Source organism: Python bivittatus, unplaced genomic scaffold (genome assembly GCF_059951505.1).
Source record: "Python bivittatus isolate LINGU-HERP-01145 unplaced genomic scaffold, Pbiv_v1 ctg000610_np1212, whole genome shotgun sequence".
NCBI lineage: Eukaryota > Metazoa > Chordata > Lepidosauria > Squamata > Pythonidae > Python > Python bivittatus.
In genome coordinates, this window is record NW_028277088.1 from 32,066,002 (window position 1) to 32,083,096 (window position 17,095).

At 36.5% G+C, this 17,095-nt stretch overlaps 1 protein-coding gene across 6 annotated transcripts; it reads right to left on the reverse strand.

The window, feature by feature from the left end:
• Positions 1–2,030: 2,030 nt before the first annotated feature.
• On the reverse strand, positions 2,031–17,013 carry HNRNPA2B1 (heterogeneous nuclear ribonucleoprotein A2/B1). 6 transcript variants are annotated; one of them, XM_088150697.1, is made up of 13 exons: positions 15,495–15,517; positions 12,623–12,733; positions 11,439–11,585; positions 10,459–10,669; positions 9,407–9,508; positions 9,238–9,318; positions 8,973–9,035; positions 6,409–6,528; positions 5,640–5,762; positions 4,386–4,468; positions 3,322–4,234; positions 2,937–3,041; positions 2,031–2,310 (listed from the first exon to the last, which is right to left on the reverse strand). In XM_088150697.1, the coding sequence occupies exons 1-10, from the start codon at positions 15,498–15,500 to the stop codon at positions 4,407–4,409; spliced, it is 1,026 nt and encodes a 341-aa protein (XP_088006823.1). In that variant the 5' UTR covers positions 15,501–15,517; the 3' UTR covers positions 2,031–2,310; positions 2,937–3,041; positions 3,322–4,234; positions 4,386–4,406. The 6 variants fall into 6 exon arrangements, with proteins under 6 accessions (XP_088006823.1, XP_025023478.1, XP_025023484.1 ...); XM_025167710.2 differs by lacking the exon at positions 15,495–15,517 and adding an exon at positions 16,771–17,013 and having other exon boundaries at positions 2,937–4,234; XM_025167716.2 differs by lacking the exon at positions 15,495–15,517 and adding an exon at positions 16,780–17,012 and having other exon boundaries at positions 2,937–4,234.
• Positions 17,014–17,095: the final 82 nt, after the last annotated feature.

Here is a 17,095-nt window from a genome sequence, read left to right on the forward strand (position 1 = left end):
CAAGATCAGAAAGAAAGCTCTTACTGAAATGTTTTAAGGTGACTGCATGCTGCAGAAGAGAACTAAAAATGGCTTCAAGATTGTATCTACATAAAACAGTAAGAATTTCAAACATGCCAGTTTTACTCAAGAGCTACAAAGATATGCAGTATTTGGTTTATTTTCTGGGCAAATTCTCCAGGAGGTTAGGAGGCAAATAGGTGTCAGTACAAATCACCAAACCATCCACCTAAGTTTAAGCAATTTTTTTTAGCCCATCTCACAGCAAAAGCCCAAGAAAACCAACTGGTATGTATCTTTGCTGGACTTGTGCACCTGTTTTACAGGTACAAATAAAGATACTTGCTTTTTTCTTTCATTACCATTAAAACAGCAATTTCCCTAAGCTCTATAAACCTACATTTAAACACCTTATGTTAATCCAAAGGAACAAAGGCTAGAATTTACCTCACTGGCATTAATACATGCCAGTGTATTAATGTAATGCATGAATCAGGATACCTACCCCCCTTTCTTTTAACTTAAAATATGCAAAATTTTCTGAGTTCAAACTTCTGTAGGTTCCCTATACTACTGCCTGGCAGTAATTAAGATAGTCATGTAGCAGCAAGCAATTCTCCTGACTTCAAAAGCAACAGAGATTATAATTTGTAATAGTTTTTCAACACTAAACTAAGCATTTAATATGTCACTTTACCTAGGCTATACCGGCTTAACTAGAAAATCTGAAAAAGTTGCATGCAAACAGATTTCCGTCCAAGTTTGTGGGGGGGAGGGATCACTATTTTAAAAAGAACAATTTACACATCTCTACTTTAAAAAAAAAAAAAAGCCCAATGATAACCATGTAAAAACTACATGGCTATAGCATTTCTAATACCTACTTTAGATAAACTTTGCTGTTTGAAAGAGAAAACAATGGCTGGGAAAGATAACTTTTATATAAATCTCTCTCCAGTACAAAACACTGATTTTGCATGCATTCTGTACAATGTACTGAAGATTCCTGGAATATTGCTGTGCTTGGGAAAATATTTACAGTATCTATATAGGAATAACATACAGAGTTCTATACAACTCATTTCTGTATCTACATGAACTGGGCATAGCACTTCAATAAGCTAAATGTCAGTTTTCTCATATTTGGTTTAAGTTTCCCCCCAGTAACTATAGATGTACTTTGATTCTCACTCTATCTTTTCATTGCAGAAATCCTTATCAAACCATATTATCAGCCTTCTACTTTGAACATTAATATATCCATTTCGATGCCCTTCATAAAGTATGCCACAGAGAAATTAGGGTACACGATGGGCATATTCCAGATTACCAACAAAGACCAAGTTAACTATATTCCACCAATTTTTCCTATTGATAAGAATCCATACCCAAAATGTATTGAAGAAATTAGCAGCAATATTAGCTTCTACAACGCTAAGTAAAGACTCTTTATTCTGCTTTAAATGCACTTTAACTTTTGTTCTTGAAGAGATGGGGAACATAACGGAGTATTATGTAAGATAAATATTCCCTTAATAATCATTCCATGCATTTATACCTATGTTGGTAAGCTTTGCAGTTGCTATTGTTTAAAGTTATTCAAACATAAGGGCACATGTATACAAATAAAATCAGCAACCAGTTTGCACAGCTAATTGTCATAACTAGATTCTTGCCTAGTTTATTAACAATTTTCACTGAACCAAGCAATTTTTCAGAATATTGTTGCCTTTCTCTAGGATTATAGGCAATGCTTTTTAGATGTAAGACAGGAGTGGTATCTGCAGTAAGATGCTGAGGGACATATGTTCAACTTTTGTAGAATTATTTCCCCAGCTGATTCTTCATTAATCTACACCTAGGTTATAGTATGTATTTTGGGTTATTTTTCATGTCTTACAGCCATTAATCATTTGCACATTCAAGGACACCAACAAGTATGTAGTGCTGTACAACTCACACTCCATTGAAGAACTGTGTTTTATCATTTGGGATGTGCATAAAGTGTTAAGATGGTATCAGACTAGGAATATTTTTTAAACAAAAGTTTATTATAACACTTATAAAAATCAGTTAATATTCACATTAGTCTTGACTTCCTGTCCAGTCTGAATTCTAGAACAAGTATACCTTTAATTTTATATAGCTTTTAAAATCATTACAATAGGCTGCAACAGAAATCATCATCTATAAAGGTTTTAATAAAATCAGCAAAACCAACTATTTTGTGATGAGACAAGAAATATCTTATTTCTTGAAGTTTCAGTGGTTGAGCACTTCTTCATTAGTTACCTGCAGCCTGGCACCTTCCTGCCAAAGAAAAAGAAAGTATCTGAAGAGGTTTATCACAGATGCCTCTTTGTATCACAGGAAAATTTCAGCAAATGGCTAGAAAACAGATGAGGCAAGGCCAGGCTTTTAGTGTGAAAGTTGTATAAAGCAACATAGAACTTTTAAAGCGTAATATAAAAATGTTTAAAAACTGACAGATTCTGGAATTATAATCTTATTTATATTAAACAGAATATTCCTCTAAGTAAAAAGATTCCATGTCCACCATACTGAAGGTAACTACTGCAAACATTCAATAACAGAATAATTTCACATTAAGTGCACTGTTAGCATATATGCAATAAAACACGTTTGCAACCTAGCTGAATTAGAAAATCACATTCTACTTCAGTTCAATAAATTCATATTGCTACACAGTGCCGACAAGACTAGTGAGGGAAAAAATTCTGTATGTAAAGTTCTGCATAAACTTCACTTTCACACATATGGCCCAAACACAAGTTCTATAATACTATAATAGTTGCATTGAACAATAGATACCCAATTGCCCTATTTTGAAGAGCCACCATTTTAGGCTTTAGGTTTTAGCAAATAAAAATGGGTAAAAACAAGTTATTGTACCATTTAAAAAAGCTGCAACATACCATTTTAACTACCCATAGCAGGGATGGAACCCTTGCAAATCATTAATGGACCCTTGGCTGGTTCATTTGCTCAGCAGGTCTATTGCTTGTCCATGGTGCATAAAGCTAGATTCCAGTAGGGGAAAAGATAGGTTAAGCAGCTGCAGTTAAAAATAAATCAAAACATAATAGCAAAAACAAAACAAAACAAAGGAAAACAACAGAATAAATACCCAAACCCCCAAATCAAAACAGAATTCTTAATTTTCCAATAACAATTGTTAACTTGGTTCATTGCTATGTTAAACTAGATAATATAACCACTATACTGAAACAGTACACTGTCATATAGTATTAGTTTCTTGTTTTTGGAATATTAAAAAAGGAAAAGTAAATAAGATCTTACCTAAAGAAGTTTAACTGAAGCTTAGAACTATTTTGCTCTACACCCTCAGCTCTCGTTGGCATCCTTAAAACTACTGTAGTTAAAGCTTTGCAGAAGTACAGCACAGCTTTTTAAGACTGGCTGAACTTAAGTGCCGTTCTCAAGAGTTCTTTTGCACTAGACCTGTGTCCCTGGAAGAGTACCTCGCTGGGGATATTTCCTTTACTTGCCATTGAAGAAGCAGCATCTAAAAGATCTAAAAAGGTGTTTCTCTTTGCAGAGATATCCCTTAAGTTATCTAGGTATTAATCTGGTAATTTACAGAAAACATTATCTAACCAGCATTTTACATGTACAACAATAACTTTATAGTATTTGTGGGACCTTCTACTACCCACTCCTTGCCTTAATTTACAATATAGTTTAAATAAATCTATAATTACACAACATTTCCTTTAGAATTATTTTATTAAATCATAAATGTACAACAGCTTCTTAACTCTACACACGCACTTAAATTTTTAAAAGGAAAACGTTATGTCTTATTACACCATGATCCTGGCTAATAGCTTTTCAAAACTTTGAGAAATTTTTTTTAAAAAAGGTTTCACATGTCACCTGAAACTTACAAATTTAACATTATCAAAGGAATGCTTCTACACTCTTACAAAGACCACTAAAAAGAAACAACAATTAAAAAGCTAAGAAACTGTCTCAAAGGCATTTTTACAATCCTTCCTCCACAGTAAGGTATGATATTAAATAATCCAATCCATTCACAAAATGGCTCTCTGCATCTGCTCTGGTGTCTTCTGCCATATCACTGCATATTTATGCATGACTGAGATAAGTGTTTCCTTAACAAAGTTATTTCGAAAACCTGAAGCTGTTCTGTTACCTCTGGGCTCATCCTCTCCTATTTATACAGTGAAGCCTGTTTCAACAGAAGTAAAGAGTAAAAAAATAGGTTATGAAGTTGTCCCAATTTTCTTTTTAAAGGAAAGATAATATGACCCTAAAAAGCTTTTACCCCTGCAGCTAAAACTAAGAAAAACTGCAATTTTAGTTTTAAAAGGTACACTCACCCATGAAAAGTTTACAGAAGTTCAATAACGACTCCTCCCTCCATATCCCCCACTTCCTCCACTTCCTCCAGGACCATAGTTTCCTGTGTTAGTAAAAACAGAAAACAAAATTAGTAATTGAGAGCCTTTACCAAAAATGTTTAGTAAATGTTTACCAAACATTTAGTTCTAAGCATTCTCTTACAATTTCAATTGACCAACGAAAACTTCAAAAAGAACTAAGTAAGTGATGGACTGCCCAATTCAAGTTACTTATTTTCTACTAAAGTTGCAGCTTATCATAGGGGTATGAAAATGTATTTTGTTATGGAAATTTTACTAAGTGAGCGAGCTGAGCTACAGAACCAAAATCCAGAATATTTTGGTTGTTCCAGGTTTCAGTTGAAACAAAGTCTAGAAGGATCTTATGGGGCAAGCAGAACAGGTTAGTGCTACCTTACCCCTCTCTTCCTTCCTCCTCTGCATGGCTTGCCTGGTGGGTGATTCACTGATCTTCCCAGCACTTCCCTTTACCTAGATCCCCCTAGCACCCCACAAAACATTTCTACTTCGAACGTGCATATTTCAGTCTGTCCAGACACAGAGCACCAACAACTGGTTCTTCTGTTCACAGAAACTTTTGCACATGCCTGTGAATCACTGTCTTGGGATACAAAATTGCTATAAGTCTTTTCCCATCATCCATCTGACAACCAAAACTAGCTAGAATACCATTACATTGGGAGGGTAAGTTCTCCTATTTAATAGTATTCAAGAAGAAAAGCTGATTTGTAGACAGGTTGAAAACATAAGCCAACTGAACACAAAAGGATATAGACAGAATCTCAAATGAAAGGTGCAATGAGGGGGAAACACATGATGATGATGATGATGATATGCCACCTGACTCCCAGTGATTCTTGGGCAGTTTACAAATTGTTAAAAACATGTAAAAACAAGGAACAATATAAAAATACAAAATCAGCACAAACTGGATGGGAACAAGGAAGAGAAAAAAAGGGGCATTAATTGTTCCACCAAAGGCCTGGGCGAAGAGCTATGTCTTCAGGGTTCTTCAAAGTACCAACAGGGCAGGGGGGCAGTTTGAATCCTGGGAGGAACCTTATTGCAGAGGGCAGGGCACTGCTACCTATTGGCTTATGTTAAGAGGAGAGGGAAGCTTGAAAAAGCAGACCTACCTCACTTGCTCTATTAATATTAGTGAAATTAATAAAGAGGTGGAGAGCAGAAGATACATTTTGTTCAACAAGTTACCTCCACCATATGGTCCTCCCATGTTCCTGCTTCCACCAAAATTTCCACTCTTCATTGGACCATAGTTTGAAGGCTGTTGGTTGTAGTTTCCAAAGTCATTGTAATTTCCACCTCCATAATTGCCTGCAGAAAAAGTATTTTGTTCATTATAACAAGAATTTTACGGTGAATATAGGATGTCTAAACACACATGCAAGCCTGGTTCATAGCAAAAAAGTGAAGATAACTGACAGTGCAAGAAAGCTTTTTTTTTTTTTTGCATTTCTAAATCATCTAGCATCCTCTGCAGTTTTATTTTTCAAGGGATGAGGGAATTGTGTACAGGAGGTTCAAGCGTTACTTTTCCTACAACCTGCGCTGGTTGCTCAGCTGATTATCTTCAGAAAACTGAATTGAGAAGTGTTTTGGTTTTTGGAGAAGTCCAGTAGGACAGAAAGGGAATTGTTAAGGGTTCATCTGGCCCACAGGCTCCCCATCCCTTATCTAAGAGAGAGTATTTTACAATTTAAACATTTTTTACTATACACTCAGTTTATTCTTATCACTCAATTATTACATATGTAGGAAAAATATCATGAATGAAACAAGGAATATAAAATAAATATTATAAAAATAATTAAGGACATTGTTGACTATTAACTGCAGTAATTTTCTGTGAAAAGCTGTACTGAAATATTTTTTTAATTTAGACATGGCCAATGCATGTTTCTTCAACAGTCTAGGAAACTGTTCTCGTTTCAAATATATATTTAAACAATCTAATCATTACCTCCTCCATAGTTGTCATAGCCACCTCCGTAGCCCCCACCCTGGTTGCCATACCCAGGTCCTCCTCCACCATATCCTCCTCTTCCTCCTCCATAACCAGGACTGCCTCCAAAATTGCCACCTGTTATAAAGTGAGACTAAATAAATATCCTTGTAATATAACTGCTTGCATAAAGTGAATTCATCTTAGGGCAGCAATTACATGGCCATAACCTGGGGAATTATTAATATAATTATAATAAAGAGATGCTTGAATTTTTATTGGGAACCATTTTCCAAGTCACATCAAACTATTCTCCTGGAGTATAGCAAAAATGTTGGGCACTTACTCTAATCATATTTTCTGGTTTGGTGTCAGAGGCCTTGGCCACTGATGCAATCCCCACCTGGTACCTAGAAGGTGAGGACAGCATCTAATTCTGTCCAATAGCTGACCTTAAAAATCTGAAATGAAGAATATGACAGCTCTTGGCTATGCTCAGTGTCACCAATTCAAAAAACCAAATGTACTTTAACCTAACATACAGGTAGAATGTAACCCGTAAGAATGCTACCTCTTGAGCCCAGCTATCTTTCTAAGCCACTAAATTAAGGCATATGCTTTCTCTTGTTCTAGAACTCAGAGAATGCAGGACTACCCATAGTTCTAACTGAAAGGCGGGATACAAGGTCTTATGCTGAAATCATGATCCCTTTATGTTTTTTTTCTGGAAGTATGTTTCCCCAGTCTGGTGTCCATGGTAGCCTGATGCCAAATGGAATGTAGTCATCATTTGTGGGCACTGATGGAACACTAAAGCAGGTATTACCCCAGAAGAATCCCAAATTAGGTTTTGCACAGCTCCTTTGTGAACATCTGATCAGAATGTTTAGGAAGACCTCCCAATGGGCCCACTGAACTCAGCAGGTCACATGACCCTTGCAGTGGGTAGTTGGCTATTTCCAAGATGATCATCAGCACTTGAATTTTTTGGCTTCTACCCCAAAAGGACAACATTCAAATCTGTTGCAAAAGTTTAAGAGAATTTATTTCTCTGGCTATAGACATACCCTTTCTGTGGGTGGCAATTTCTCTTCGTACCTGCTCTCAATTACAACCAAACTTAGGACCTCAACCAAGTAACTCCCTGACCAAGAATAGTTTGGCTGCAAGTCTAGCTCTGAACTGGCTATTTATTACCCAATATTTGAGTTTTATTCTCAGCCAAACGTACTTATTTTTATTCTAAAGTATTTTTACATTTATATCCCACTGGTTGGTAAAGGACGTCTCTTGTCTCTCAACACCGCAAATATTGACATCCACACTGTAACTGTCTTTTCTATTATACAGAAAGGATGGAGTTTACTTTTCAGTGTGTGGGTGGCTCTATACCTGGAAGGGAACTTCCATTCCTTGATAATCAAATAGTGAGAAATGGATTCTTGGTTCAGAGGGGGCTTTGAGACCTAGAGTTTACAGTAGTAATAAACTCCCTCCCCCCCCGTTTTCTTCAATTAAGCTGCTGCAAATCAAGAAAGCTAAGGTAAATAGGTTCAGTTTAAGTTCTGTTACTAGTATTAAAGTCTTTAGCTGAATGTGTTCTGGGATGGACATTAGTCCACAAATATTGGCCTACTTTGCACATAGGTTCTTGCTTATTTTTGGAATTCTAAGCCAGACAATACACCACCTTATTTTGTATTGTCTTTCAGAATCATAAATTATATTTACATAGTTCAAGCCAGATTTTTAAAATAATGGTTTGGTGATCATGCCATTGTATCATGATTTGCACAATGGATGATCTGCACTGACTTAAAACCACAAATTACATAATGACTGAGCATTATGCCTTAATCAGTTCTGAAAGTCATTATATTCAATGACAAATATACTTGTACTTTACATTAAATTTGGGGAGGGGCCTTCAAATCAGCCTTGACTTCTTGCAACTGGACCAGTCCATGCAGTTTCTTGGCAATATTTTAAGTCATTTGTAGTTTGGCTTCTTCCTAGTATTGAGAGTGAATGACTGGCCAAAAGCACTCAGCTGACCTTATGTCTAAGTCTGGACTAGGACTCATAGCCTCTTGGTTTCTAGCATGACGCCTCAACCACTACACCAATCAGGCTCTCAATCAGAATTTACATACATCTAAAACTGAGCACAATTTAGAAGAATTGTCAAATTGTATTATACAGTATGTGCATGATCTACAATAGACTTTAGACAAAGAATGGCTAACATTATTCTGAATATTCAACACTTAAATAGAAAAGAACAGACCTAAAACTGGTTAGTAGACCAGCAGGTCCCAATATTTACATTTTAACTATTTTATTTATTTGATTTATAGGCTGTCCAACTCCTAAATGACTCTGCACAATTTACAACTAAAAAACCATCAGTAAAAACACAGCCAACCGGGGGAGCAAAATATCAGACCCAAACCAAAACAGACCAGATCCAAACAAAACAACCTTTAAATAATTAGTACAGTAATGTAGACAATGGTGCTATTTCATTATTAATTTTAAAAACCATTTCAGTATCTCAAAATAAATATATTCAGCAGACTAACCTCCTGGTCCCCCACCATATCCATTGTATCCATCACCAAATCCACGACCACCTCCATAGCCATCTGTTGAAAAAAAACGTTTTTATTAAATTGCCTACATTATGAGTCAAATCTTTATAAAACAATATTCAAAGCCTGCTTAGCTGCCAGGATTTTTTTTACTTTTAGCTGCCATTTTTATGGAGTCCTGGGTCAAAAAAGTGCAATGGAAGCTATTAGGAAGTGTGTTTAATTATTTTATAATACACATGATTTTCTGACTTACCAGATCCACCTCTGAAGTTACTTCCTGGTCCTGGACCAAAGTTTCCACCACCTCCACGTGAGTCTCCAAAGCCAAAATTACCTGAATATATATATATATATATATTAAATTACCTACAAAATTATTTTAAAAAAACAACTAACTTAAGTATAATGCAATTCAAACACACCTCCCCTTCCACTCCTTGAGCTCTGAACTTCTTGCATTTCTTGCCTTGATAAAGCTTTTCTTACTTCTGCATTATGTCCGTTGATTGTGTGGTACTTCTGCACTGTTAAAAAATGAAATTTTACACAAACGATAGAAATTTCAACTTAACTCTACAGAGTAGTTAATAAACTTACTGGCAAAAACAATAATGGATTGTAATAAAGTGTAATTGAACTATAACACTGGTAACAACATAAAATTTGAAGAGGTTTTTGAAATAATTGCATACTAAGGATAAGCAAACCTCTTCATTTGAAGAATGGTGGGTTATACCCGTATCTATTCCATATATCTTAATTTTATAAATATTACTCAGTCCACAAACTTCAATGTGTCTTATTCCCATAAATTTATACAAAATTAAGAGAGGTAACAGGCATTTTTGCTGTAGACATGGAAAATTTGCAGCTATACTCTTAGCATGCAGCCAATGTTTCCTCCTAAGTTTCAGAGCTACACTTATCAATTTGGATTGTTCCAGCAATTATGTGATAATCTTTGCCTGCTACCTCACTATTTTTCCAAGTATATAACCAGAATGCCTGTAGTACACTGATATTGGCCTAAAGCCACAAGCCAACTTTCCTACATTTCTTTTCTGCTCTGAAGCAGGAATAGAACTTTTAAAATCACTGTCTAGCAAAACTTAAATACTTATTGCAGAGAAATAAGCAAGTCTGGCATAGTCCCATCAATTCTCCATATAGTAAAGTATGGCCACTTATGCAAACACCCCTACTCAATGTTGACCAATTCATGTTAAAAAAAACCCCAGCACTTATAATACTATTTATCTGATTGTTAGCTAACTCTGTGAGCAGCAAGATAACTAATTGGTTTACACAGACTAGCTAAAATGTTAGTCTTGACCATAACACAAACACAACTGACTTTAATATTAACAAACAAAATCAGCATCCAGCAATGGTTGCAATATACATTCTAAAACAATTTAACTGCAATCTCAAGGTCTCAATCACATACCTATTTAAAGTATTTCTGGATACTTACACACAATTTTATCCACAGGATCATGGTCATCAAAAGTTACAAATCCAAAGCCTCTCTTTTTGCCAGATTGTCTATCTGTAATTATTTCAATTGTGTCAATTTTTCCATATTCTGAGAAGTAGTCTCTGAGATGATGTTCTTCAGTGTCTTCTTTAATTCCACCAACAAATAATTTTTTTACAGTAACATGAGCTCCAGGCTTCCCAGATTCCTTGAAAAAACAGTGTATTGAAACTTTTTTAAAGCTGGCCATGCTAAGGTAAGGGTGAGCATCCTCTTCCTCCCTGGGAACCGTAGTTAATAGTGTTTTAAATTAAGGGATTCTGATATTTGGGTACTCTTCCTTTGTTTTGGAGGTTTAAGAGGCACGCTTTAGCCCTTATACTGTTATACAAAATGCTGGAAGGGGAGAAATTTAAAACTGACTTATTCCATGGAACTCTGCAAACCAGGTGTTACATGGATAGAAATCCGAAAAACGTTTTGCATGTGTGATAGTTCCAATCTCACAGAAAGTGTTTCAACCTCAAAACAGCCTTATATCAAAATCAGGACACTGACAGCTCCTTTCATGTTTGGAACAACTCACACTCAAAATATTTCTAGTCATGTATTGCCCTTCCCTGCTCTAAAATATCACTAAATTTCTACTTGTTGTAATGAAGGAGGACTTTTGTCACCATTACTGCTTTAAAGCTGGTTATTTTTTTTATTAATTTAAGGAAGCATTACTGTATCCTATGGTTTCCTTAATTTTCATTTTCTTGCCTATTGGATGTGATGATGTGCAGCTCACTGACCATAAACTGCAATATCTACACTCTTTTACTGTTGAGGTGAAATCTAACAACATTTGAAGGGCTTAAGATGCTGCCCCCCCAATTTTATTATAAATGTTTAATAAAGCACTACCTTTATTAAAAGGTATACAGTAGAAAAGTGGAGTATTTTCTAACATTGCCTCACATCTCAAAACTCACCTCTCTGGCTACAGCTCTTTTCGGTTCAACTACTCTTCCATCAATTGAATGAGGCCTGGCAGCCATTGCTGCATCAACTTCAGCCATAGATGAAAATGTTACAAAACCAAATCCTCGTGAGCGTTTGCTTGCAGGATCCCTCATTACCTGCAAGATGAAGAATTTAAAACACTGACCTTACTAACCTATTATTGCCAGTTATTTCTAACATTTATACTCACTGTTTAACACTGATGAAACTTCCACAATTTTTAAAAATGAAAACATAAGAGAAAATTATTCACCTTCAGTAAGACTGGATTCTTTTTGAAATAATAGTACTTTAATTGAAAAATTCATAATGTATACTTTCTATTAATATCTACATGTTCTTATTTACTGGTTGCTTGAAATATGTATTTTGTGTACATTTGAAAATCAGTATTAGTCTATACGCTTCAAATTATAGTCTAAATAAAGCTATTTAACAAGTGATATTAAAAACTGGCACAGAAAAAGTCTAGAAGTAACTAAATAAAAAAGTTATCTTATAGGGGCCAAAGCATCAGGCAGATACATTGACATATAACAGTAAATTGGCTCGCTGTGATTGAGCCTACATGAATGTTGGACTTAATAAGCACAGTTCTTAATTCAACTGCATTTTTCTGGATCAAAATGTCATACAGCAATACTCTGAAAAACAGAAATGTTGGGGTTGGTAAGGAAGCATTTATGCATTTCGTTAGGCCTGAATTTCTGTATTCTCTCGTAGCCTTGACATACCTAAAAATTTTACATTTCAAGAACTTAATACTTCTTTATTCTAAATTAAACTCCAGCATCCCAATATTATTTGGACCAACTAGTCACATTTCTTCAGAATTCTGGAACTAATTCTGTGACATATTACGTAGCATTGTATGTGGTCTATCATCAGCATATAATCCCAAAATATTATCACTTGTTTGTTACTGGTTTAGTCTAATGTGGAAAGCTGCCAATAAAGAAATCAGTTTGTAAACCACTATATGGGGTCACAAATAACACTAAAATAAAAACCAAAAAATATTTTGGTTTAGTACCTTCCCATTTTCAAATCTTGGAGATGTACACAAATTGTTCCACAAACCACAGGAACACTGGACTACCTAAATCAAGTATTTAACAAAATCAAGTATTAACTGCACGCAAACAAAACTTACCACACAATCTGTTAATTTTCCCCATTGCTCATAGTAGTTTCTCAAACTTTCTTCTGTTGTTTCAAAACTTAGGCCACCAATGAATAGTTTGCGGAACTGCTCCTTTTCCCTCTGATTCAAAGAAAACAACAACAGAGCAGTCTTACACCCTTTCACAATATTGGATTTTTAAAAATCTTAAGCAATATAATTAGAATATAGGATATTCTATGTCTTGGGTGTTTGGTAAAGGTAATAAACTGAAATCGTAATCTAAACTGCAAAATAGATGGAATCGATCTGTTTTGTTTGGCAATGTATACAATTCACAATCTCTTGCCATCAAAGTTCAAAATGTTTAGAGGCTACATTGTTGCCTATCCTTGGCCAGAAAATAATACAAAAAGCTAGCATTTTATACAATGTGAAATTACTGTAATACCGTCATAAAATTATAAGCATCTTGAGATACCTATATCTATTTCAACCATGCTACAGGTATTTATCTTTCAGCAATTTTGACTTTTATCAAATTGTTTTGTTTAGTGATCTATATTATTCTCCTAGTCAATTTTGGCAAATAAATAGTATTCCTCAAGCAGTAGGTGATCATGTTAATGCTCTATAACAGAACTTTGCTGAAGCTACCTAAGGTAGAAAGATAGAACTGACTGTATTAATCTAGGAGCTAAAATATATGATACCTATATTTTATGAAAAATGGTACAGGGAAATAAATTTCAAACACTTTCAACTCCTACAGGTTTGTATTTTTAGTATTAATATTGGTTTTCCTGTGCACTGTATTAAACATACAACATATTTTTAATGGAAAAATTAATAGCCAGGAAGAACTGAAAAAGCAATTTTTCTAATACAGAACTAAAAGAGGTAATTTCCACAATAAAATAACTGACATCGCTCAATAAGAATAAAAAGACCAATTGAATAATATACTGAAAGATTCCATTATAGTTAATCTACAAGGATCACCTTCCTAAAACATGTAATTTGAAAAGGTCACTTTGCCCTTTGTTTAAATTGTAATTTTATTTATTCACTAAAAGCTCAGCCTCTAAAGGTTAGGTGGAGAAAGGTTGGTGAATTCTAAAACATTAATGTGATGGATATTTAAATAGGAATACTTGTAAGTAAGCCCTTCTAACTAACCAAAGGGACTTTTAAAATAAACTGTAGCCAACAGTTAAGACAATAATGATGAGCCTTTTGGGCTTGGCATGCCAAAAATTCAGAAAATGCCTAACGACTCTGCTGGTGTGTCACCCCCCCAACAAAAGAGAAACAATTCTTTACATATTCATTTATTTTAAAAAAATATATAGTCCAATCATGTGTGGTGCTATGTATTATATAAAGAAATGTCAAATAATTACAAAAACGAAATACGAGTAAAACAAACTGAGTTTCTTTGGTAACTCAAACAGGGAGAATTGTTGTCAGGTGTTGAACACTGGCACGTCACCCAAAACGTTGTGGCATGTCACCTTTGACACGCATGTCATAGGTTCACTATCACTGAGTTAAGAAAAAAGAAGCTCCTGAGACTTATTAAGTTTGGAACATTAACATTACACATTCAAAGCGAAAAATTTAAATGGCATTATCATCTAAAGCATCTGTTTAGATATATAACCACAAGCTTGAGGGAAAGGAAACCAGTTAGTCCTCCACTTGAGAATAAAGTTAAATTATTCTAAGTAATCAATTCGAAGAAGATACTATAATATTTGTTTTAAAACAAATGTTCCATGCAGTCCTACTTCTGAGCCATGTTGTTTTTGCAAAATCTGTCACTGGACCTAACAGAACAGGGATTTAAAGGAACTTAGTGGTCTGTTGTAGAAAGCTATCCATCATTTTCTAATCGAACAGGAGGTCATACTAGATACGCTTTTGAATAGGGATTTTGCTCTGTAACATGTCTTTAATTTTACAAAAGTCTTTACTTTTGGATATCATCACCATTTAAACGAATTTAGCATACAGTATGCTGTTCTTACATCAGGAGTTTGGTAGCAACGTTTCTAACAATTCTTTTAAAAAGCAAGTCAAGGAAGCTTATGCTTTTAATAAATGTTAGTTGAAAAGGTGCTACCAGAATTCTGAATTATTTTAATCATCATAGACTAACACAACTCTCCCACATAACGTTCTTCCACCAGTTATCTTTAGTTACTCGATTTGTAACTCCACTGTGAAAATCTGATTTTTCTAAAAAGAAAATGGCTATAGCCTCATGCCAAAGCTTCCTCATATCAAATATAACTGATTTGCAAACCTAATTCCCCACTATCTGATCCATAAAAAATAACTACACCGGATAGGTTTGCATAACTGGCTAGGCTGAAATATGGCCTAGATTAATATGCAACACACTGTATAAACACAGGAATTAAAATCTATGATAGTTTCAAGAATTTATGTCACAAAGACCCAAAGCTCAAGTTTGCAGGGATCGATTTGTCCTACTATGTACACCAGCAAGATTGTAATTCTGAAGCGAGAAGAAACAATTTGAAAAAGCTCGTTTAATCCAGTTCACCTCTGAAGCAGCTAACATTTTTCAGACACCGGCCGATTCTCCGCCTCCCAACCGAAGATGGCTCCGCCATGTGACGGCTCCAAAAACCCGAGCTCCTCAGTGGACTATAACAGAAAATGGCGCCGACGAACACCGAGGGAGGGAGGAGACTCGTTCCCAGAAGGCCAAAAGCATATTCCCTTCTGCGCACGCGTGCTCCCCTCCCTTCGTAGTACTATGTTAATTACATAAAAAAGTATCAAAGTTGCGCATTCGCCTTAGTCGTGTTCATTTATGACTTCGAAGTCCGTTTTCCTCCCTTCATCGCCGGTAAATCGAAAGGTTACTGACCTCCATCTCTCTACCGGACTTAATGACACGAATTCGCCACAACTGTCTCCTCCCCTTTTTCCAACGGCCGTCGGCCTTTCCAGAACCTTCCTCTCCATTAACGTCTTCCGTGTAAAACACCAAGTCCCGCCAACTGCGCCACCAAGTGTTCCAACGAACAAATTCTGCGTCATCTCTAGATCCTACGCTAATGGCGTATTGTGCCGCATTTAGTACCCTAACAGGCACGAGCACGCCACCCCAAACAGCCGTTTCCGCAACAACCCTACGTACTTTTATTTCCAGATACAAGCTACACGTTTCGCGTAACGCGGTTCGAGAATATGACTCCATCATATCAGTAATGGCGGCCTTAACTCTTGCGTATTTAAATATTCAGAGCCCTCTCCTCCAGTATTAGGGTTATAAGCAGCAGGTGAAACATTGTCGTGTATAGAAACTTGAATGAATACTGATTATATAATTATTCGTCATACTGGTATTTTTGGAAGTAATACTTTAATTAAGCCGAGATAAATTACTTCAGTATATTATGCGTGTATATTGATAAATATACAACAAAATAGGTGTACCATAATACGGTTATCCAAACTGCAGTAAAAAAAAGCGCATCGTCATCAAGAGTTTTTTCGACAGTCTCCGGATGTAACCGGCTGTTTTCGGACACGGCCGGAACATCACCGAAAAGCAATCGTCCATCATTGGGACCCTTTCGATAATTTCCGGAAAACCCGAAAGTAACAAAAGCCCATTGCCAGCTTTTTCCGGAAATTGCCGAAGAAGCATGGTGAACAATAATCGCGCCAAAATGGGAGGAATAATCAAGACTCCATTCCTCTCTATAACCTACCCTTCCTACTTGCTGGATCGACGATGGAAAAGGGTATAAAAGGATTGTTCCTTTTCAGTTTTTTGGCACCTAAAGATAGTAGGAAAAAACCCGCCTTTGCATTGTTTGTAATTTTCGTATTTTGCATTTATAGTATCTGTTGGCCAATTAAGCGCCTGAGGGAAACATTAAGCGAACGCGCAACAGGCCGCCATTAATCGCCTCATGGCTTTGCCTGCCTCGCTCCATCCGATCTTCCTCGCCGCTTTTAAAAGCGTTGGAAATTGAATTCAGCCCTCCCCCCTCCCGTCGCCCGCCATTTTCTCTTCCTCCTGGCTTCGGAAAACTTGCCCGCCCACCGCCCGCGAAAGAACCCGGTAAGGACACAATGGATGTTTGGAGAAAAAAAAAAAAAGTCGGCCATTACTAAGCCACGCCGTCCGTTACCTCACTCACCCAATCGCTCTCCCGGTCTCCGCGAGGCATTTCGGCCGACAAGAAATAAAAGGAAAGAAAGGAATAAGCGAATGGGTTTTTTCCCCGGACGATGCAGCTGCTGAAGCGACGCCCCTGGCTCGCCTCTGTCCGGCGGTCCCCTCGGTCGGGCGCGGCGCAGGCAACGGCGGCGGCAAGAGAAGTGCGCGGAGCGACCAACGACTGTGCGGGCGGCGCAGTGAAGGGCGGGAACGAAAGAGGGCGGTGTTTGCTGCGCGCAGCTGCGCTGGCTGAGCCTGGCCCGGCCCGGCCCCCTCCCGCCCTCCGACCAGGCTGC